Source organism: Cyanidioschyzon merolae, chromosome 15 (assembly GCF_000091205.1).
Source record: "Cyanidioschyzon merolae strain 10D DNA, chromosome 15, complete genome".
Classification (NCBI taxonomy): domain Eukaryota; phylum Rhodophyta; class Bangiophyceae; order Cyanidiales; family Cyanidiaceae; genus Cyanidioschyzon; species Cyanidioschyzon merolae.
This window is the reverse complement of record NC_010141.1, coordinates 876,919-900,064: the sequence shown is the minus strand read 5'-3', so window position 1 is coordinate 900,064 and position 23,146 is coordinate 876,919. Positions and strand designations below refer to the sequence as shown.

The window sequence follows — 23,146 nt, the reverse complement described above, 5'->3', positions numbered from 1 at the left end:
AGGAGTGTCCACGGCGTTTCGTTACAACATCCGAAGATGAGTTCCGAACATCGTATACACACCATGAACTGGGGTGTACACTTCAGGGGGTCGAGATGGAAAAGCGTCGGAGGAGCCCTGATGATATACAAAAGTACTGAGCGCTGACGGAAGAGCAAATGGAAAGGAGGGCGAAAATTCGAGGACTTGGTGCACTAGTAAGTACAACAACCAACAGGGAGAATTGTATGGAGTTTGTTAACCGAGACTTTATCGCTGTTATCAATATAAAGAAATGTGCGGTGCTGGAGAACACACCTCCAGAGTGGCCACGAGAGCATTTTGTTGGACAACCTCTAAACGTCGGAAAGAAATGAGACACAAATGGACGCAGTAGCAGGTGGCCGGTCGACAGCGGCTCGGAGGCGGCTGCACGTCAGTTGGGGACGTTTCGTCTAGGGCGGGTCGCTAGCCACCACTGTACACGGTCGGCAGCGTTCGACTGTGTACGGCGGTGACGATGCTCCTGGTCAGCAACAGAGAAGACACCATGGGTGGTGACGCGGCGCCCGCCCAGAGGCGTCAGCGCCGAACAAGTCCAGCAGTGTCGGCCGTTGGAGGGAGCGCAACCGTTCGGAAAAGGTTGGCGGAGACCCAGGCACTGCACTGGAACCGTCGCTTGTTCCACTTCTTGAACGGCTACTTGCTCGTGCTGGCGTTCCGCTCGTTCTCTTCAAAACGAGTCTTCTTGACAACTTTGGCTGTGCTTTGGACTGCTCAGCTCTTCTTGGAAATAATGAGACTCCTCAACCCTCGGCTCAACGCCCTCGTTATGGTTTTGATGGGACCTTTTATGCGCAGCCAAGAGCAGCACCGGTTCAGCGGTATGGTGCCCTTTATACTTGGAGCGCTAATAACTATCGCTCTCTACCCCAAGGGTGTCGCAATCATAGCCATTGTCGTTCTGTCCGTTTCAGATCCGGTTGCTGCACTAGTGGGAAATATGGTGCGACGCTATATACCAGAACTAGATCATTCTACCCGTGCTCGGCACAACAAGTCGCTGGTAGGGAGCGTGGCGGGTTTCGCAGCCGCGACGCTCACTATGTTCGTCGTGTTCCGTGCGAGCAGTCTCCGTCCCGGGAACACGCTCTGTCTCTGGCTGAATTGCTTGGTACCGAGCGCTGCGGCGATGCTCGCGGAATGGCTTACGCCGTCGCCGCAGAGGACCTTGCCACTTCGATGGTTTCCCTTCGCCTTGGACGACAATCTGCTTATACCGCTTGTTGTCGCATTGGTGCTGCAGTTTACGGTACCATGTTTAGGCGGCGTCGATTTTGACATATCGCCCTGGATTTTCCTCTAGATATCAACTAGACCTTTGAACCAAATCGGATACGTCGGTCTGGGATCGGAGAAGATTGCTACGCTCAAATCTGTAAGCATGAACACGCGACGTTGATCATGTGCCCGCCAGCCTTGTTACGGGTCGCTTCTCTATCTACTGCTCACAAGCCGAGCATAGCTGCCGACTGTGAAATCAGTTTCCTGAGGGACTAGATGAGGTGCTTCGAATGGAGAATGTTGTGTGAGCAACATGAAAATCAAGGTCTGACCACAATGCATGGCAGTAGCAGCCTGATGCTGACAATGTCTCTACAAATGCGTGAAACGTTTCGTTCGATTTGCGGTTCCGTACCTAAGTGATAACAGCAGAAAAGATGCTTCAGAAGTAATCAGAGCGCATGTTTGCGTCGTTCGCAGCGCGGGCCGTACGTGACCATGATCATTATCTTTATGGTGTTCGATTGGGTTCTCAAAGCAGGTATACACATTTTCGCCATATATCTGCGACCATGGTGTATGATATGACCACATGCTGCACATGCAGCCTGCGGTTCGCGCCCCAATCTACCATGCGAAACTTGCGGGTATTCTGTATGCCGTTCGCTCGAGCTTTCCAAGTGTTTCCTCGATTTATGTGTGCAACATAAACAGCACAGAGAATATGCGCCATACCCGTATCGGATTAGAAAAGATCATAGGTCGCCTCGATGTGCCTCTGACTTTTGGTTTGTTTTCCGCGCTTTCTTGGTTGCCCGGCGTCGACACCCGAGGCACAATGGTAACGCTAATGGATTCAGACTTTGTTTCAGAATTCTTAACCGTCCTTTTGGAATGACTCCTTAGGCGCTTAGCAGCTGAAATTCGTAACTGCAACGTCACAAGGATCATTTGCTGTCCGATCGAACAAGGCATCCTAATATAAACGAAATTATCATTTCATTCATACGTACATGCTGCCACTGCCTTCCTTTGTTTGTGTGTACATTGTTCATATCACATATTTTTCAATTGTTCGATCTATTTGTCTCGCAACACTCCAGTGTAAAACCACACACGCGGATGGTCTCACGAATGAACATATTCCAAGCCGTCCGCTGCGGCATCTTCACACGCTCATGCAGAATGTTCAATGAGCATCCCGCGTCAAGTAATCGAGCCCATTCGAGAGACGAATTCTCGTCTCTTTGTAGCCATTGACGATACTGTATTGGACATCATCATGATAGTGGAAGCATTCTGTGCTTCCAGAATTTCGTGTCTCTTCTTTCTGCATGGAAAGGGATCTTGGATTCGGACTCGTGTCATCACAGCGATTACTTCCAGAGGAGAGCGCGATGCGGCGGAGCATGAAGGAACCCCGCAGTTGGATTGAATTTCTCGGCAAGGTTTCTTGTCGAACATTCTTTCCGATAGTAGTTTCATCACGAACGACATCGCATATCACAAACCTTTTATCGAAAAGAACAGCGTGCTGTTGCGCGTGCAGCGCACAGCGTTCTCACTGAGAGGAGCGCCCAGGAGTTGGTCGTGATTGCTAGGTATGGCACCGGGCTCCGAAACGAAGAAAGGCATTGTTGGGAGCCTTCCGTACCTATGACGGACATCTATCGGGAGATGATGCAAGCGTTTGGGTGTCAAAGAGCCAGCCTCGGAGACCGAGAAACTCCAGCTTAAATACGAGAAAACCTGACCAGAGACAGGTGTCAGCACTGCCAAAGCCGCACCGAGCCTGCATATAAAGAAGATGAAAATGACATGCGACATGTGGATCACAACTTTTGCCTCAGAATATATCGCGTTGTCAGTGGTCGAAAGCAGCGAAATCGGGAAGAAAGCTGCTATCAACATCCTTCGACTGCTGACTATGGGGCCGGAAGGAAAGGAAAGACCAGCTTATCCAAATTCGAAGATAAGACAGGAGAGGATGAAGCCGTCACACAAAAACCCCGCAAAGGCTTGTCATGATGATGATGATGATGATGATGGTGGTGGTGGTGGTGCTGGTGGTGGTGCTGGTGGTGGTGGTGCTGGTGGTGGTGCTGGTGCTGGTGGTGGTGGGAACTACCAAAATTTCACATCGTGCACCCGAGTCAACAAGGTGAAACCCGCAGCGTTGCACCTGGTCTGACATGGATGTGGCGAGTAGCAGCTCGCCCCGTATATACACTCGTACCTCTCCCACGTGCCAAGCACTCGCCCCTGCTGGACAGGCTTCTTTCCTATGACTCTAAGACGAACCAGAAAGCTCTATCCCTGAAACGGAGCTTGTGCCGTTTCCCGCAAGCGCGGTCGACACTGGTGCCGGCTGCACGTCGTCTCTCTCTCCGCTAGAAGCTTTAGCAGCACAGTCGACGTCCTCGCCCACTGGTCGCTCGGCATTCGTCTGATCAGCGTGTAGCCAGCGAGCACTTTCCTCACGAAGCTCTTCAATCACTTGTAGCAGCTCTTTGTAGGTACCGTAAAGGCGACTGCTGCGCTTTGACGCCCTTGCTTCCCGACCGTCCGCACCGCTGACTGGCTCAAAGGAACGCTCTCCATGGGGCACGTAAAATGAGCTTACGACGCTCCGTGGCGTGTTCATCCTCCCGTGTGTATAAGGAGGATCAAAAGCGCGCTGCCGACCTGCCAAGCCCAGTGGCGGACCCCCCACGTTACAAGGCTTGCACAATCTCTGAATAACACCGCTCCAGAGACCAGACCAATTTTTCGGGCAACTAATGCACCTGTGTCGAAACGAAACGGATTGAGTCCATATAACCTTATCCAATGTACGGTCTTAGGTTCGAATCTCTTGCCATCACCATCAACAGCGGCTTTTGCGGGATTCGCTGCAAGTGCTTTCAATTCCACACGCTTCTCTCCGGACTGGAATATCCTGGTCTCTTCGTTACCTCTTGCCCTGTTGTCAGCAGTCGAAGCGTGTGGATGGCAGCGCTGAGCTTTCCGTGCAGCCGCTTCCAGCTGTCGTTGACGTAAATGCTGCACACAAGATAGTTTCGACCCACGCTTCGATTGTCAATTCAATGTTCTTGGTATACTGCCTCGATGAACGCCTCGCAGCAGGACAAATGGCAGTTGTCAGTTGTGCCTATACGTGCACTAAATCATCTTATCCCCCGAGAGTCGTGCTGTGGAGCATCGAAACATGTTTCATCGCTCGGTATATGCACTTAGCGTATACGAGGGGCTGCATTCCGTGCCGCCCTCGGTTCCGGCGCCCTGGTGCATGACCCTATGATCACCAGCTTCTTCTGGATGATGCCCCAGCAAGGACTTTGTCGGCTGCACAATCCAATGCATACCGTTCCATTCGCTAGAGGATGTTGTGGCACGCAATGTTGCTCATGATGTGAAAATTACAGGAAGAAAATGCCTAGGCTGGAATACAAGCCGCGAGATTTCCATCTGCATATGCTCCTTCTTGTGAAGCAGTGATGCAGTCTTTACCTGGGACAGCATCAGTGCATCCTGCACCCGATACAATACCTCACTTTACAATCTGCGATACCTTTCACTTCAACCACACAACCGCTCTGCCCAGAGTAGGCTCAGAAAAAGAAGAACAGCTCACAAAGAGAGCACCACAGTGCACCAAGCCGCGCCATCACGAGGCATGCCACAGAAACTAGAAGACCCAGAGCGATAGCCTCCGCGACGAAGCGCTCCCCCGGCACTGCCCCGGCCTGGGGTCGTTCAAGCCCAGCGACGAGCTGGCTCGGATGTCAAACAATGCGCAACGTGGAAAAGCGCCATGCTCCATCGACTGCAGCAGTTGCACGGCACCAGACGCAGACGATTCCATCCATTCATCGTAGCGTGACATTACACACATACACACACACCCCGGCTCCATTGAAGTTTACAGCGCTTTCCGGAGCAGGGCACTGCGCCCTCTCCAACTCCGTATATGAGCGGTGCGCGATATCGCAGTTCATGTCGGGCATTCGCTATCAAGTCGAGCGTAATGTCTACAACGCTCACCATAGGATGTCTCGTCGTAAATATGGCCGAATCTCAGGAAAGCGCGCAAGACTTGTCCAGCCAGACGCTTCCCAGGCGATGGAAGATGCTCGCCAGCGCAACGCGAACATCAGCAGGCTCCCCGGCAGTACGAATCAGATCAGCGAGCTCCTTGAAAAGACCGCGCACGAGGTAATCAAATACGGCATCCGGAGCAGCAGCGATATTCTCCAAAACAAATGCGACAACCGGAGCGAACGCTTGCAACTCGCGCTGTTCCTCCACCGACGGGGTTGCCGTCGTCTCCGTTGTAGAGGTCACACCAACAGCTGTGTTGCGCGCGTCTCCGCTTAGCCCTGCATATCTTGCGGACGCTTTGCGATTGTAGTGCGCAAAGGTCTCGGCAGATAGCTCAAGCAACGGCTCCAGCGCCTGCGTTGCATATGCCGCCCGCTGGTCAACTACCAGCCTGAAGAGGATTTGCAAATACACCATTCGCCCAATTGTGTCCTGTCTGAACAGATTCGGAACCTGCGACATAAAACCCGCCCGCCATAGGTCAAAGCGTAGCGCAAGATCCGCATTGAAACGATGTGCGAATCGAAAAGAGCAGTGGACGGCCTTGCCCAGCGCCAGAACTTGTACCGCCTCGAGTCGCGGATAATGCTCCGATACCAGATCCCGAACAAGTTCAATCAAGAGCAGCTGCACAACACATTTGCAACGGATCGCAACGAAAGCCGCCTGACGCCGTTCGCTAACGCCTCGAGTCGCTGAGCGCTGCCCAGATGTCCGTCGTTCAGTCGAGACGGTATCCTTGAGGTCTGCGGCTTGGCCCGGCGACATGCTAGTCAGGAGCCCGCTATCACCATCCGCATGGATATCAACGCGAGTTGAACTAGCGGTAACAGGCGCAGGTGCTGATGCTGTTGTTGCTGATTCTATCCCCGGCAAAGATGCCGTTGGCGATTGAACGGACTCTCTGCTCAGCCGCACAGCAGCGCCCGGGGCACCACTGGTCTCGTTTGCATATCCGGGCGGTGCGTCCTGCTCTAGCGCTGGCTCAAGCACGGGTGCTGGCACCGAGTCTGCGGCAACTGCGATGCGCTCCAGGGTAGAAGGCACGGCAGCTTGGCGTGGCGACCCCGTGGGCTTCGGCTCCGCACCCGCCACAACATCTTGGACGAGACTCCCCTCGCGACTGATATCAACAGGCAGCATCATTCTGACAAGATCGTCGATAAAGTTCACCACCAGATCCCAATCAGCTGCTTCCATCCAGGCAGCAGCTTGGTCAACGAATCGCTGCAAACAGCGCATGCCCTCGCGACAGATTGCCTCGTTCTCCTGACAGATCCAAATACGCAAGATCTCTAGCATGTCTGTGAAGAGCGACTTCATATGCACATGGTGCGCTTCGAACACCATCAAAAGGCCGTGAAGTGCGCCTGCACCCGTCGTTTGAGCCCAGCTCTGACCCGAGGCCGTCTCAGCTGCTGGTGGCTCCTCGAAGCGATCCCCACCCGGCATATGATGCAGATCATCGAAAATCGGGGCAAGAACGCCGCGGAACACGAGCACCCAAAACTCGCCCGAAAAACCACCGCCATACTCTAACAGCGAACGAAAAAGCAGTTCTACGGCGTAAGCACGAAGCACTTCACGGCCATCTGTGCACACGTTCGCCAAAGCGGTGAGGATCGGAAACCACAAGCTACCGTCGTCGCCAGCGGGTCCACCAGTGACGCCAGTTCGTTGCTCGGCAACCATGACGGGCGCTCGCACACCTATGTGCTCTACGGCCTGCGTCGCACAAGTCGTGGATACTCGATTCACAGCAAAGACGGCAAGCGTATGAATCCCGTCGACAAAGACTTCGGGAATCTCCCCGAAATAGGTGCGCACAATAAAATCCAAAAGAGAAAAGGCACGCTCCACAACCTTTTCAGAACGCTCCTCTGCCGCCCGCTGCAGCACAGTAAAGATGCACTTCCATCCAGAGCGCATGCGGGTGGCGTGCTCCCGCACCAGCACTTCACCGACGGAGAGGGTGCGGAGCTTTAGCATTTCGCTCACGTCGAGCTCAAAGCAGCGCTCCAGCGGCTGTAGCACTTCTCGCTGAAAGTTGAAATTGCTCAGCTCCTCTTTCTCGAGAAATTTGCGAGCCATATCGCGCAGGGCATCGAGCGCTCTGATGCCGACTACAGGTCGCTGTTTTCGCTGCAAGCAGTATTCCAAAAAGTTGGCGATATGCTTCCAAATTCGCGACCATTCCAGTCTGATGCGATCCATATTGAGATGAGCAACGCGTACCATCTGCCTTAGACAGAAGAAACGCGGTGCGGGCGAGACATCGAGCTCCTCAGCGGCAACTAGGCAAAGCGCTTCCATAAAATCCAACATAGCTGCGGCGCTCAACGAGGTCGTCTGCATGAACAGACGATCCAAGTCGGGACTCTGGAGCACGTGCACTAGTTGCTCCCGAACAGCGGCCGGAATGAGCGGTACCGGGGAGTTCGGCGCCTCGGCCGTAGTACGGCGAGGAAGCGACTCACCGGGGCGCGACCTGAGACCAGAAGCCTCGTCGTAATCCGCCTCGACGTGCTGGAGCGCGGCAAGAGCATCCAGCGCGTCCACTGCAGCTTCGCTGTTGCGACCCTGAACATCGCTTTCATTGGCAGTAGGTGTGCGCCCCCCGGGCGATACCGGCAGTGACGTGCCGTCTCGAGTGCCCGGCCAGAGTACCGCTCGATACTGCTGCAGCAGGGAGACGGCGCGCAGCACATCCACCCAGGTCTCACCGAGCGTATCGCCATCCTCAAGTGCGATTTTCAGGAGGATTCGGATACAGTCAACGTTCTTGAGACGGATATCTGGTAGAGCGTGCAATTTGGTAAACTTGGCAAGCGCCGATGCCAAGGCTTGCCGTTCAGTGCCCATCTCAAAAAGTGAAGCGATTTGGACCGCAACCGAGAATCCATCGATGCATAGCGCCAGGAGCTCTCGGTCGGTGTCTGGGGTGTTCTCCAGGATCTGCGAGAGCCCGGCAAGGATGGGTTGCCAACTGACCTCGAGCATCAAACGCACATGACCCACGTTGTTTGCTGTGTAGTAGACTTCGGTGACAGGTACTTGGGCGTCCAAAGGATTGCCAGTCGCCCTCAATCCCGCATCTGCTCTGGCTCCTGGTTGAGACTGTTCCGCACGACTCGAGCGCTCTGGCGAAGCCGCTCTACCAGACGGCGGCAACGACTGTATGTGGCGTCGCTGCGCAAAAAGCTCACGCGTCTGCGTTAGCAGTCGCTCGCTCTCCTCTTTAAAGAGCGTTGCACGCTGCTGTTCACCAGACTGGATAGCTGCCGGGTACCGAAAATCGTTCACACCCCAGGATCCCGTCATCGAGTCCAGAAGACGCAACTCTTCCGCCTGAATGCTTCGATAGATATCGGTGAGAAGCTCTCGAGGCAGATCCGCGCCATCGTTAATACCCCGATTGTTCCTGATAAAATCCTCTAGCGACATTTTGCGACGAATATGTGGATTGTGCAAATCCGTGTTCAACATAATGATGGAATACGCAAGGATGTACGCCGTATCCGCACTGGCAAAAAGCGTAGGATTGCAGGCGCAATACCGCTGGGCGAACTTTTCTGCAATGCGATCGATTTTCTGGGCCTCCCCCGGCAGTACAAACGCGGAAAGGTGCTTCCGTAGCGCCACGTCGATACGCATGTTACTAAAATCTACCATATCCGTAAAAGCATGCATAACTTTCACTTGGAAAGGATCTGCACCGCCCAGGTACTCGCCAACTTGCCGACGATCGAGCCCGGCGTAGTTCCGCAGAAACCCAGCTACGCTGGAGGAGTCTGCGGCATCCACGAGGCCCTTGCTGGCGGCGAGCCGCACGCCCTCTACAGCGTCCCTGTTAAAGGTTTCGGCCACTTCTTGCAGTTCGCGTTTTCGCCGTAGCGACTCGATAAGAGAGCGCTCAGCGAGCGGTGCAGCCGAACCGTTCGAGGTGCCGACCGGCTTAACAGCCGAAAGACCAGAGCCCACCTCTGTGGCGCTGGAGTGCTGCCCCAAAGACGACGACGACGACGACGACGACGACGAAGGAACGCCATCGGCAGCGTTCCGCTCGTCGACAGGCGCGGACGGAGTTGCGAGCACCTGAAACACGTCTTCGTCGTCGATTCCAAGTTGCCGACGTGCATCGACCAGTGGCTGACTCCACTCTTTCAGCGAGTGCAGCATGGTAGCCAGGAGCTCCAGGCAGCGCTTCCGGTCCGCAGCAGAGAGCTTGCGCGGACCTCCGCTCTGCAAGGCGGCGATCGCAAGGCGACTGAGATCATCGACAAGACGTTCGAAGATCTTGGGCGAGCTCACGTCACAATCGTAGTTCACAAAGAGATCCATGAGCAGCTGCTGATCACGGACAACGCATTCGACGGTCTGGTAGATGCGGAGTCGCTGCCACGGAGCGACCGTCAAACTCTCCAGAAAGCGAAACACGACCGCATGGAAGAGAGCGGCAATCTCGAGTTTGAGGGCGGCTCTGTAGAGCTGCAGCATTCGCTCGAAAAGCTGCAAGGCAACGTCAAGGACTTGCGGATTCGGGATCATACAGTTCTGAAGAACGGTCGGTACGAGGTACTCACGCAGCGCAAACACGAAGCGTTCGTGCTGAAGCAGTGCCGCCCCGCAAGTCTCAGTGATATCGCGTATGAGCTGCAACGCCAATAGACGGGATCGGATGGGTATCGACTCGGTCGGTAGGCTGCTGTTTTCTGTGCTTTGCTTCGAAGCCAGCTTACACAGAGCTCGGAAGAGCAAATATGCATCCTTTCGACACTGCTCAACAGGTTCGAGATCGAGGACGCCTTTGGATGCGGCGGTTGCCTGCCCCGGCACGACAATCGACGATTGCGAAACCGCTTCCGGGTCGTCGCCCGCACCGGAAGCTGCCTCTCGCTGCCGATATTTGCGGTGCACCAACAAGGTTCCGGCTAGCATAGCCGTTGGCTCCAGTGAACCCGTCGAAAGCATCGATTCAGTGGATACCGGAACGCCCTGGAGTGCACCGAATACAAGGCTCACAATCTGGATGATTGCAGCGCGGGCCGTCGTCTGCGTCGCACTCGATTTGCTCGACAAGTAGATGTTGTAGAGGGTGCGCACTGCCGCAAGTAATACTGTCTGATGTAAGCCGTAAACGGTACTCGTAGCTGAAGCAAGTAAAACCTGCGTCAGACGGATATACACCCCTTCATCCTTCGTGTCAATACAGGAGCAGGCGCATTCAATCAGATTCTCAAATTGCTCGGCGTCAAGATCAGCACCTCGCAACGGATCAACGTAGCCATAGGTGAGCAATCGATGCAGTGTATCAAGGGCAATATCTGCAGCGACAATTTTGCCGCAATAAATTGCTTTCTTGATGGCTTCAAGCACCTCAGGAACGTCAGGCTCCGTGCCCACTTCCAGTTTCTCGATCGCTCGTCGACAACTGGCGACCGTTTCCGCGTACTTTCGAGAAGTGCAGGTTTCCACAATGCGGCGTAGGCCGCGGAGCGCGAGAAGACGAGCTGCTTCCGCACTCTTCTGCCCAGGGCGACTAGTCAGCAAGCCAGCGTGTTTGTGAGCCGTCGGTGTTGTCGTCACCGTAGGCGAGGGCCCAGTTGACGCTGTCTCGTCTTCGTCGACGTATTCGTGTCCATCAGCACGCCTGGAAAGCACCTGGGCGTGCATCTCCGGCTCAGTTGGCACGATTGCGTTCTCATTTGCAGAGTTTTTGCGCTCCGCTGCCACCGGCTTGCCTATTTCCTCCAGGGTCGAGGCCAGCGAGTGTACTGGAACAGGTGAGTCTCTCTCTCCTGGAAAGCTTTCCTGGGTACCTGACTCCGCGATCGAGGCGGGGCTCGCCTTTTGCATCTCTTTTAAAGTCGGGTTATCGTTTTCAGCGCTTTGAACAGGAAACTGCGGCGAGTGCGGCGAGTCGGCACTTGATCCAGAGGCAAGCGCAGGCGACGCACACCCCGACGCCTCTTCACTATCGCTTTCCGCAGCTGTTTCAGGCGATGCACCCGGTTGCATGGGCCCAAGATCAGGAGATAGCTCGCGAGCGCTGGCTGCAGGCTCCCGGCTACGCACCCAAGTGTCTTGGTCTACACGCTGCTCACTGTTCCGTTCCAGCACAAGTGCGTCGTTCGAGACAGAAGTTCTGCTCCTCATCGCCGTTATTTCGGATACAGATCCCTCTCCGTCCATGTTACTGTTTCCATCAGTCGCGGGTGGCTCTGGAGTGGACGTTTCCCGAACTGATTCGTCCCCAGGTGAGCTACCCGGAAGCGTCGAACCCGCCATTCAGAGCGTGTTCGCGGGGAAAGGCTCGCACGTAGTGCTTTCACCAGAACCGGTACGATCGTTCCCTACGTTCTTCCTGTATTCAGCAACCTCTGATAATTTGTTTAGCACTACTGACTATGAAACAGTGGAGACCTCGTGGTCAACAAAGATCGGCCCCGACTGCTCTAACAGAAATCGTGAGCTGCTGCTACTCCACACAACCGCGAAAGCGTTGCTGGCCAAAATCGTGGCTGGACAATATGGACATGTCGAGGTTGAGCGCTGGGAGACGGCCGCCTAGCCGTGCTCCACATACCCTCTCTGTAAAGCGCTTTTGCACGAAAGCGATGCTGCGTACTACGAAGCCATCAACTTTCCACCTATGAAGGATTCAAAGCGAAAGCAAAAGTACTCGCGTTTTTCGTAGATTTCATTCTTGCATGTTTTTGTAGGTATTCAGCCTTGGGGTACTCAAAGCGCATCAGTAAGGGCTTTCGTTTTTATTTCGATCGTTTTCGGATTCTCGATCGTTTCATCGGACGGATAGCGGGGACGCTTTGCTGCTAGAATTCGTTACTTCACCAGAGTTAGGATGTTTCGCGACCTCCTAGAACCATGGTCGGTAACTTGACTGAAGCCATTATCCATTTTGTATGTGGAAATCTCCGTTCGTCTCCTTCCATCGCATGAAGCAATCGCGAAATCATACATCATTCCGGTTTTCCGGTATCGTTGTGTCAACAAGAATTGTAGACGCAGCAACTCGTGCCGATGTATTGACAAGGTGAGATTCTCGACGTCGTCGCCAGATGACTTGCTCACAAGTTCATGCGGAACGGTCCATGTACTTGTTACCTTAAAGAATCGATCTCGCTCGAACGACACCAGATTCCTCTCATTGTTGTCAACGACGAAAAAAGATTCGATAGCAGCCTGAAACCGCTCAGTGGGTATGCTCCCCGGAGCTCCGTACCTTCAGTTAGCACCGATGAGGGTCATGGATTAGAAACTTTGTCACCGCCGTGATCGCTCCCACTCCCGCGCCGGTCACGGTTCTGCCCGACGAGAGAAGAGCTAAACCGGAATTTTTCTGCCGGTTCTCTAATTCTATATTCTTTCTGGTAGTTCTTTCATCACGGAGAACATCGCAGTCCACGAATAGTCTATCGAATGGGACAGAATATGCTTGCTTGTACAGCGCGCAGAGCTCCAGCCGAGGTGCAGGGCCAGAGGAAGCCTCTGTTTGCAAGACTCGGCATCGGGCGCCGAAACAGCGTAGAGTACCGAAGGGGAGCTTCTGTGCCCGTCATCGGCATGTGCTCAGAGGTGAAGAACGTCCTCATGGCCCTCAGCGCGGCGATCGTGGGAGAAAGGGTGATGGCCGTGCGGAAGCACCTGTTCAGAGTCTACTGCCGCACATGCAAAGGCCCCAATAAAGCTGAAACGAAGGAGATGGACCTGGTGAGCAAAGCGTACATAGAATGATCGTCTGTAGATGAAAAGCGTTGGCAACAGCAGGAAGCGGCCAATTCGGCTTTCGGACGTAGCTACCCTTATCGTCCGAGTGCTGACAACAGTGCTTGAAGGAACAGAGACACCGACGGATGCCAGTCCCGAGATGAGAGACACTGGAAGTGAAAGCGGTCACAGAGAACGCTTGCAAAAAGGCTGGTTTGTCGAAAGCAGTAGAAAGAGACTCAAACTTTATCGAGTGGGGCCCAGGAAGAAGACACTTTCGGTTTCTTTCTGACGTCTCTATTGTTGTACCTGAACGTCTTGAGAATAACCAGCACGGCGGTCTTTTGTCTGTCGATCAACGATCCTTGAATAGGTTGTTGATGAATCTGTAAGGCGTTTGTCGGAAGTATGCAAAGATGTGGCGAGAAGCCCGCACGCACGCCCATACGCAACAGGTGTATGCCCTAGTCCCGCAACATCTCTACACTTGGTTTAGGACGAGCAAAGTGCGTACTTGAGCAGGGTTATCCAGAGTGCTTGCATCTGTGTACATGTTGGCCCTGTGGCGGGTCAGGTGCTCTACCAGAACAACATGCCAATGGTGACTCCGCCCTGAGACCGGGACCCAGGTATGGTGCCCTGCGCTATTGCGAATCCTTCGAAAACGTGCTCTAGCAGTAGGCAACCATATCAGTCAGCGCCCGGCCTATAAGTGGGCAAATCAAGTCGGTCCCAGACGAGCATGATTCCATTTTGTCATTGACGCGTTGTGTATTTTTTAACCTGATGCCATTGCAGGCCGCTTTCTCAGTGACGAATGAAAAGCTCCTGTTTGCTATACTATAGACCAAAAAATCCGACAATACAGGTCACAGCTCGCTCGGTCATTCCAAACGTCCCACTCCGCTAGTCTCTCTTTGGAGGATTTTAATGCATTCGAGCGTCCTTCGTGCTTCACCAGACTGCCTTGATGCGCATACAGCTTCGAAAAAAAGATCCAATTTTAAGAGGTCAAATACAGGCACCGCTCCGCGACACCGCCGCAGCGGCTATGTCGTACTTTCATCCTCGACCGGAACGACGGTTTAGATGATGCTCGGTCGCTCGCATCCGACAGCGCCAAGCATGCCGCTCATCGCCTTGAAGTACACGGCAGTGTGATTAGGAACAGCATGCAAGACAGCACACATTCCATAAAAAGCAGCAAGGGTTGCATGGATTTGGCATGGCTCTCCATCCGCAGTTCGCGCTTCAGCGAGAGACCGTATCATACAACGCGGGAGAAAGTGAGGGCCGCCCCATTGAGACCTGCGACTGGCATTTTGCCTACGAAGGAATTCGTTCAAGATCACGGCGACCTGCTTCCTGATTTCAAGGATCTAAACCATCCAGAAGAGGAACCGTAGATGTCCAACAATCACTCTCTGGTCAAATGGATGCTTGTCCACCTGTCGATGAACAGCGCAACCCAAGCCTTGGTCTGCTCAAGACACGACACTAGCTAATTCATAAATAACATTCGGTTCCTGAAACTTGTTGGAAGACTTGGCTCAGTAGTTGAAGTTCCATGCCTCGCCTGAAATGTTCTCCCTATCGCGCCAATGGCATAGGAATGTATCGCATCTGGGCCTGGTCTCAGTTTGTGGACGCGTACGCTCACCTTGAGAAGGCAATAGAGGAGGCACGCATATACCACCTCTGTCCAGTTTGCACCAGTAGCGTAGCACACTTGCTGAAAGCAGAAGAGCGCATATCGGTACCGTCTATGTACGTACAGTGGCTTTCGGCGCAAGCGAAACGAGCCCTCCAACAGTACTGGCGTGTGGTGGCCACCTACCACCTGTGTTTATCGAACCCTGAACGCCGGAAGTTCCTCAGAATGTGTCGAGCTCGAGTGCAGGTTGCAATCTCAGAATGCCTCAGCGCGCTGCAACATAACCAAGACTGGCGAGTAAGGCGCCGCTTCACAGACCTTGGTGCGCAGTGCTGTGAGCGGAGCTGCTGCACCGCCAAGAACGCATCATATCCAAGACGAGCCTCAAAGTGTCGGGACTCGGGCCAGATTCACGCTACGCAGCGCTGTGCTGCTCATACACTACAGCAGGCGGGAGTTTAGCTTAGACGCTGTGGTAAAGTTCGTAGCAGTGCCAGTCCAATACGTATCCCGCGAGCGCCACGCCCGCACGGGGCGCCCTGAACGAGTGGCACTTTTTGGCTCGGCCTTGCCAACAGGTGCAAGCCTCAGTGCGCTTTATCTGAAACCTGCAACCAATCCAGCTTCCGGATACGCTGATAACGAGCGAGCACAAGATGATGAGTTTTGGTAGAGGGTTCAAGCGCGCCGACTGGTTGTCCGCTGTTTGCCGACCAACGAGCAGGTAGCCGTTGCGGTTGCGATCTTATTGCCGGATATAGACGGACATCGGCATCAATGCGCACCTCGAGGAAGGCGTTGGTCCACCGAGACATCGAGCGGATAGCTTCCGTCTCCACGCAGGATGTGATGCGACTCGACCGACTGCGAGACACGAGTTGTTGGCCGCCCGACAGCACTCCTCGTACGCGAACTCCTGTCGAAGTCTCGGCAGCAACTTGATGACTTGGGCGCCAGTCGCGAGCCCTGGGCACTCCGAGGTTCAGACGATTCCGTCTACACCACTGCTCGCATGCACCCACCGTGGATAAACCGCACCTTATCCCCAAAAGCTCTTCTTCAGGCGCATACCTCGAAGAAGAGACGATTCGGAGCAGCACCTTCTTTCATATTCTCGTTGTGCGTACTTACGTGAGCATCTGGACGTATCTCCCGTGCGAACGCTTTCCACGGTCGATAGATCCGAGGCATCAGGGGTATCCTTCGTGCCTCTGCAGCAAGAGAGCTCTTGTCGACTCGCTAGGACATGCAGAAGCATTCCAAACCGCTCAGCATGTAGCGACAATTCGCAGTCAGGGCGCAAGTTGACAGCCTGCTATTCGCATGGAATCCAGTCATGGTGCAGTGAAGCCAATCCTCGAAAACACATTTTCGTGGACGGAGGCGTGCAGGCAGACGAAAACCTCGAACTGCAGCCTACGTCCAATAACGAATCCAACACGGGATTTTCGCTCGAAATCATCGGGAGATGTCATGCACGCCACAAAGTTTGATTGGAAGCGACTGACACGAAGCGCCCATTACGTATCAGGTGACGCACGAACATCGCACAACAGAACAAAATCATCTTTCAGCAAGTGCCCGGGAAAATCGTTCCCGTTGTGAATACGTTGCTCCAGCCGTGCTTGCTTGACTGCCCAGCGCACGTCGCTAATGCACCGCTACAGGCGAGAATCTAGTGACCTCTGTGTTGTCCACTGATTTTTTCATTGAAAGTCTGCAGCATTTCAGCATCACATCCACATTGAACACCGAATGATTTCCTTGAATGTTCTCTCGAGGCGAAGCCTCAAGACACTTCAAAAGTACGAGACATTTCGAATGGTTGATAGAGGCATTGAGATCAATGTTTAGAATGTCCTCGAGCACATCCTTGCTCATGGAATCATATCATCAGAACCAGCTCACCATCGATTCTCTAGCCATCTGACGTTTGCTCCGACAACCAAACACCATCTCTTGCATCCGTCTCCGTTTCACGTTTTTCTTTCCTATCTGTTTCAGCGTCTTCATGTGCTCGTCGAGCGTCTATACCGTCGTAAACCCATCGATGGGAAACGTGCAGCATTGGTTCATGTACGCATCATGCGTTCAAGTCGATGACGCAGGAGCGCAGCCTTTGTGCACTGCAGTACGTCCAGCTCTCTTGACGAACACCAAACGTTGCGAGTTATCGATGATTTTTTCTTCCAGCTCATTGAACAAGCTGACGAGTTCACGCCTCTTACCGTTGTAGAACTGGAACAGTCGGCAGTTTCTGCTTGATCGCGGGTACGCTTGCCACAATTCGTCCGCATAGGCCATTTGGACATTGATGTACTGTCTGAAACCTAGAATCTCTTGCAACGGTCCCTGCTTCCCGGTGCCAGTACAGTGAGTTTCCAACGGCAACAGAGCGCGACTCTCGAAGCGCTCGACATGAACCCTGATTTCATGCAGTTTTTTTGAGATCGGTATGAAACTTTTCGGCACCGGCGCAGTAGATACTCCGATCGCCGGGCTAGCACGGCGACCTGTCAAGGGATTCAGAGGAGCGTCTTTGCAAATCCCTGACCCGGCGATCGGGTTGTATTGCATCCTCTGCCTGAGCACCGGTACTTGTACGACGATTTGATTGAAAAATTCCAGAATAAACTGCACAGCTGAAAGCCCTCTGCCCCGAACTCGCACGACCAGTAGCTTGACGGTATGCGCCAACGCGAGAGAGGCGATGTGAGCTATCTATGAGAAAGATGCTCGAAAGGCGTTCTGCATCTCACCAGTTGAAGCGATCTTCCCGTTGGTGAGCTTTCACAGGGAGTTCCTTTTCTAATAGTTTCAGAACTTTCTTTCATGTGCAAACATTTTTTCCTCGATGTGTTCACCCGTCTGCACTCTAGGATTATCTTGCTCTGATTTGTCGCGTAGAATTTTCTCTTACACTATAATTCAACAGAGTGGCACCAATGCGTTCACTGCACTCCATATTCATGTTTTAGCGCGAATCAGACACCTTTGATGGCCGTTGGTGCGGCACCTCGCCTCTCCTGTGCATGTACCAAGGATTCCTCACGTCGGGTTTCATCGTTGTCTCGGTTGTGCGTACGCCCAAGAATAGATGCACGCCGTTTCGCTCCCTCCCGTGCACAGGATTCGAAGCTGCGCTGTGGTTCAGGACAGGAAAAAGTAGAGAAAGACTCGTCGAAGAACGTTTCCTTCGGTCCGAATGAGTTGTAAATTGATCCATGAGCATAGAAATAGCGCTAGACGACAAAGACGACGCCTTTGGATGGAATTTACTTGATTTCCCCGCATTTCCACTTGCTGGAATACCCAAAGCCGCGGTTGTTATCAGTATAGGGGCGGGCAGTCATGATTCCACGCGAGTCATGCGAGGTGCAACAGCCACCGCAACCCTTCCCCCTGAAGAGACCGGTCGTTGCATCCGTACTACTGTGCGCTCAGCCTGCCGTGAGCGTCTACAATAGCACCAAACGCGCCGGTGCAGACGCTCCATCAAGGCAGAAACGCTATGGATTCGACTCGATTGAACCGAGAAGAAAACGTCTGAAAGAAGGGCAGCTCAGCGCAAAACTCAGCTGTGTATTCCATGACCGCTTTTATGTTCGGGAAAGCATCGTTCTCCATGAACAGGACCAAAGAAAGCGAGAATGGGTAACCACGTGGAGAGCTTCAGTGAAACATGAGGCGTCGAACATTCCTGAGCGTTCGGTGTTCCGTTGGTGCCCTTATAGTAGAATCACTGTGACTTCTGGTGCTGTCACTGCGCTCGCGTGTTTCATTTTTTTCCGCATTGCAGATTGCGCGACTCCGAGTACGTGCATACAGGAATACCACTTGTCTAGAATCAAGCCGCATACACTGAGACCCGCACCAGTCCTTCCTGCAGCAATCAATCGCTTGCTCGTGTAACATACATTATATGCTTTTTGTTCAAGGCGCGACGCATGCCCATAAATGTGCACATCATTCTCTGTGCTTTCGCGTCTCTTGATCCACGTTCGTGTCAGCGGTACAGAAACCTCACATCCTGTTGCTTCTATTGTAGACTTTTCTCCGAGAATGCACGCCTTTTACTGGATTGATAGGGAGAGTGTCGTGTACACCGATTTTTACAAGTCCCGTTTTCGGTGCACGACGTTGAGAACAAGGACGGCGTGACCGGCAATTCAACCACCTGCATCCCGTAGAATAACTGACATGTACAAGCGAGGCCGATTTCCGCAATCCATCAAGCATCGTATCGTGTCTTCATGCAATCTTTCTCCAATATACAGCATGCAATCCTTGTGTAGAATATCCGCGAGAAAAAAGAACAAACAAAACAACGTCCTCTTACAGTAGTTCCCGAATGTACCGCTCTGCATACAACTCCGACATACAACGAGTTACTGCAACGTTTCACGAAACGACACCCGAATCCTTTTTCCATTGTTCCCAGTATCCCAGACTCGAAATAAGACGAGTGCTACCAGGGCTGGCGCTTCGCGAGTCTCGCCTGCAAGTCCCGTCGTCGACTCTGCGGGTAATCGGCTTCTTCATGTGCACCTTGCAAAGACCGTTTCTCTTCCATGCTGCTGCAGGTCATCGATGGTCAGCGAGCTCCGCTTCAGTGCCTTTACAAGCTAAATTTCACTCATCGGAGGTGGCCAATATCGCATCTTCACCCGAGTCCCAGGCTACGTCTTCTTCGACCTCCGCACTGTCCTCGTCGGAGTCGTTGTCGAGCTCCAGCGACTCGGCAACCTGTCCACCAGACGCCCGTTCTAGACCGCCATCATTAACTGGATAGCGATCGATCAGTGTAAGTGCTCGTTTCGCATTCACCACTAGCTGTGAGGAAACGAGTGCGGCAACACGACGAGACCATCCGAGACCCGAGCTGGTGCCAAGGTTCGCTATCTGCCGCAACAGGTCGATCGTGCGACGCAGGAGACGAACGATATCGCCTTCATCAAGGCTGACCCCATTCAGCAGCGTTGACCACGGCGTCTCGCACGCCCAGGCTTCCACAACACCGGCTAGGTCGTACGACAGCCGCACATCGGGAATCATGAGCTCGCCGTTCAGCGTCGCCATGGACGGCGACCAGTACGTCTCCAGTGCTTCCTGTTGTGCTGCCGCAAGCTGCTTGCGCAACGGGCCCAGCACCTCCCGACATAGGTCCAAAACTCGGACGCTGGGCAGGAAACGACAGTAGCCGCCGGGCGGGAGACTCGTGTCTGCCGCAATCGATGCTACGACAGCCGCGAGCTCGTGCGGTGCAAGCCCTGCGAGTTGCTGCTCGGCGTGGATGAGCGCCAGTCCCGCCCATAACTCGTTTTCAACGCGCAATCCAGCAACAATAGAACCGAACTCGGTCAAGCGGAAGAACGTGTATCGCGAGCCGGTATCGTCGGAGGCCTCAGGTGCAGCTCGCGTCACATCCTGCCCAGACTCGGCACGAGCATCGTCTTCTACTTCCTCGACGCGCTCCAAACACCGATAGCGCTCGAGAACATCGACGAGAGCACGAAAAATATTCCACGACTCGGTAGCAGTAGCTTGCATGGTTTGACGCATCAGCCGCTGACGGAGACGACCAAGGTGTGCTTCAGCGACGCCCAGGGATCGATAGGCTTTCAGTACAAGTTCGCAATCAGGATGATCGTGCAGACTGAAACTCGCCAAACGCTCCTGAAGGTCGACGACGAGTTTCTGCTGGCGACGTATCTCGGGCACCGCGAGCGGTGGTGCTGCCAAATCATCCCAGGTGGTCATTTCCGAGTACTCGAGCGCAGGCGCTGTGCCAACATCCACGAGGCCGCAGTCCATGACCGGCTCAAACGTTTCCCGAACTTCACCATAGCGGCTGGAAGCTGAAAAAAGCTCTCGCCAATGTAGGACGCTCAGTGCTTCGGCTTTGAGTCCAGTCAAAGAGTCTGGGAGCGAAACCTTCGCCAGCGGCTCTTTGGAAAGCACAGCTGCAATGTAGCGCGGTCCGCACACTCGAATACGACCATCCGCGGCGACAAGTGCAAAGCGCAACGGGGTGTCCAGTGTGCGCTCGACGACGACACCAGCAAGTACGGCGCGTTCCGCTCGATCAGGAAGCAAGACAATCGTTCCCGGGTCCGAGAATACCAACAGGTCCTCCATGATGCTAACCGCACTCTCTTCGTGTTGCTCATGTAGGTATCCGAGAATCCGCTCCTCACAGCGCAATCGCTCCAGCAGTTTATCGTAAGCGGCGACAACCTTCTCGCCGCCGTGCTGCGCAAAGATGCGATGTGCTTCCTTCACTTGACGTTCGAGTGCCTCGACCTCATCGTGGATTTCCGGCTTCCATTGGTTCAGACGACCACGCGATGCCAGAAAACTTCCAAACGACCGCTCCAGATAGCGTCGTGCACTCTGCAGTGGTGTACCCGGATAACGGAGCAGGTTCAAAGCCATGCCGTAGGACGGCACAAAGTTGGAACGCAGGGCGTCCGCACCTCGTTGCAGCAGCTGACAAGCGACCTCTGCGGATGGCTCCCAGGCACTTTGCATGACGACGACGTAGCCGATGGGGTCCATACCGCGGCGTCCAGCCCTGCCCGCCATTTGCAGGAACTCGTTCGGTGTCAGGCGCTGAATGCCTTCGCTACGGGAGCGTTTGCTCAGAGCGGTTACCACCGTCGAGCGAGCTGGCATGTTGATTCCGGCGGCGAGGGTTTCGGTCGCGAATACCACTTTGATCAAGTTGGCTTGAAACAGCTGTTCGACGAGCGCCTTCCAAAGCGGTAACATGCCAGCATGGTGAGCGGCAACGCCCTCCATGATTGATTCATAGCGTTTCTGGGAGTCTGGATTCTCACGCAGCTCTGGATGCACTTCGAAAAACGCCTCCATTTCAGATTCGAGCATGGCGCGCTCAGCTTTGCTCACCAGCTTGAGGGCGCTGCGCTCCCGAAGTACCTCCGAAACCGCTCGATCGCACCCACTTCGGGAAAACACGAAAACAATTGCCGGGAGCAGCTGACGATTACGAAGACAACGAACCAGGAAAGGGTACGAGGGAACGCTAACGCGGTAGAGCTCGCGCAGGCGGCGAGCTTCGCGACGCTCCAGCACCTCCGCAGAGCGTCGCAGGTTCGGGTCATTCGCGTCGCGCCAACGTTGACGTCGCTCAGCGATCTGCTTGCTCTCTTGGCCGACATTCCATACCAGCTCCGGATTCATTTGATAGCGACCCTCTATGGTTGGAAGTTTGCTCTCGTTTCGGGCACCGCGCTGGCGAGAGCGCCCAAACCCCTTCCCCTTATCACCGCTGCTTCGCTTTAGCGGCACCAAAAGCGGATGCAGGCCATCCGCGTCCAGATACACATACTCCAGAGGTACAGGGCGATCATTAGCTACGATCAGGTCTGTTACACCGTGGACTGCCTCGAACCATTCGCTGATCTCTGCTGCATTGCGCATCGTTGCCGAGAGCGCCACCAGGATCGTATGCGTCGGACTGCCGATGACAGCCTCCTCCCAAACTGTACCACGTTCGCGATCATTCATGTAGTGAAACTCATCGAATACAACCACGAAAAGGTCATCGAGATAGCCAGCACGCAGAAGCGGTGCAATCGAGTGGGCGTCCTCTGTCGCCGGTGCCAGCACCTCGTCTACTGGGGATGCGGCGACGCTCAGCTCCGCAAGCACCCCAGTACGGCAGCGGTACAGCATATTGCGGTACACTTCGGTGGTCATCACGAGGATGGGAGCGTCCGGGCGAATGGAAATGTCGCCAGTGAGCAAGCCAACCTGCTCTGTCCCAAAACGATCACAAAAGTCGCCAAACTTCTGGTTCGAGAGCGCCTTTAACGGCGTCGTGTAGAAAGCACGCATGCCTTTTTTCAGCGCAATTGCGAGTGCTGCTTCGCCAATCACAGTTTTTCCGGAGCCGGTCGGAACCGAAACGACCACCGAGCGCGACTGTAGCACGGAGCGAATCGCCCGCAACTGGAACTCATCCAAGCTGAACGAAAACATCGACTCCAGCGCTTCTTGTTCAGCGTCCAGTAGCGAGCCGTTGTCTTTCCTTTCCGGTACATTGGCGAGCGCCCGCAGACGCTGGGTTAAGGAGGAACGAGGCGGTGTCCTTGACGAAGAGGTACGCTGCTTCGCAGGCACCTCCTTTGCCGGTTTGAGCCTGTCGCTTTGCCTCCACGCTGCCGCTTTTCTGGACTCTACTGAAGCATTGTTCCACGTTCCTGACCACCGTCTCGTCCCAACTGGTCTAGGCACTAGAGGCAGGAAAGCCATTGGTGTCTGCCAGGGTGCGTCCTAGAGCAGCAGCAACAGCAACAGTATCGAAGAAAGGCTTCATTCAGCGTTAGATACGATCGTGCACCGGATCGATCCGGGGGGCGTTCTGGCGCGAATCAC

The 23,146-nt window shown here is 54.2% G+C and overlaps 3 protein-coding genes and 2 non-coding genes across 5 annotated transcripts, besides 2 other annotated features; 2 read left to right on the top strand and 3 right to left on the bottom strand.

Moving 5' to 3' along the window:
- Positions 1 to 419: part of a sequence feature (repetitive element) that runs on past the window's edge.
- Positions 420 to 499: 80 nt separating this feature from the next.
- On the top strand, positions 500 to 1,345 carry CYME_CMO357C (similar to ER membrane protein; Hsd1p; the record flags this gene model as incomplete). Its single annotated transcript, XM_005537655.1, has 1 exon — positions 500 to 1,345. One exon carries the CDS (start codon positions 500 to 502, stop codon positions 1,343 to 1,345), a length of 846 nt encoding a protein of 281 aa, XP_005537712.1.
- Positions 1,346 to 1,771: 426 nt separating this feature from the next.
- Positions 1,772 to 3,921: a sequence feature (possible transcribed region).
- A 1,419-nt stretch (positions 3,922 to 5,340) lies between these two features.
- On the bottom strand, positions 5,341 to 11,652 carry CYME_CMO355C (guanine nucleotide exchange factor; the record flags this gene model as incomplete). Its single annotated transcript, XM_005537654.1, has 1 exon — positions 5,341 to 11,652. One exon carries the CDS (start codon positions 11,650 to 11,652, stop codon positions 5,341 to 5,343), a length of 6,312 nt encoding a protein of 2,103 aa, XP_005537711.1.
- A 1,682-nt stretch (positions 11,653 to 13,334) lies between these two features.
- Positions 13,335 to 15,238, bottom strand: CYME_CMO354T. The gene has a single exon (XR_002461515.1). It is a non-coding gene; the product is annotated as a hypothetical transcript (transcript).
- Positions 15,239 to 15,319: 81 nt separating this feature from the next.
- Positions 15,320 to 17,389, top strand: CYME_CMO353T. Its single transcript, XR_002461514.1, has one exon. It is a non-coding gene; the product is annotated as a hypothetical transcript (transcript).
- Positions 17,390 to 19,378: 1,989 nt separating this feature from the next.
- On the bottom strand, positions 19,379 to 23,023 carry CYME_CMO352C (ATP-dependent RNA helicase; the record flags this gene model as incomplete). Its single annotated transcript, XM_005537653.1, has 1 exon — positions 19,379 to 23,023. One exon carries the CDS (start codon positions 23,021 to 23,023, stop codon positions 19,379 to 19,381), a length of 3,645 nt encoding a protein of 1,214 aa, XP_005537710.1.
- Positions 23,024 to 23,146: the final 123 nt, after the last annotated feature.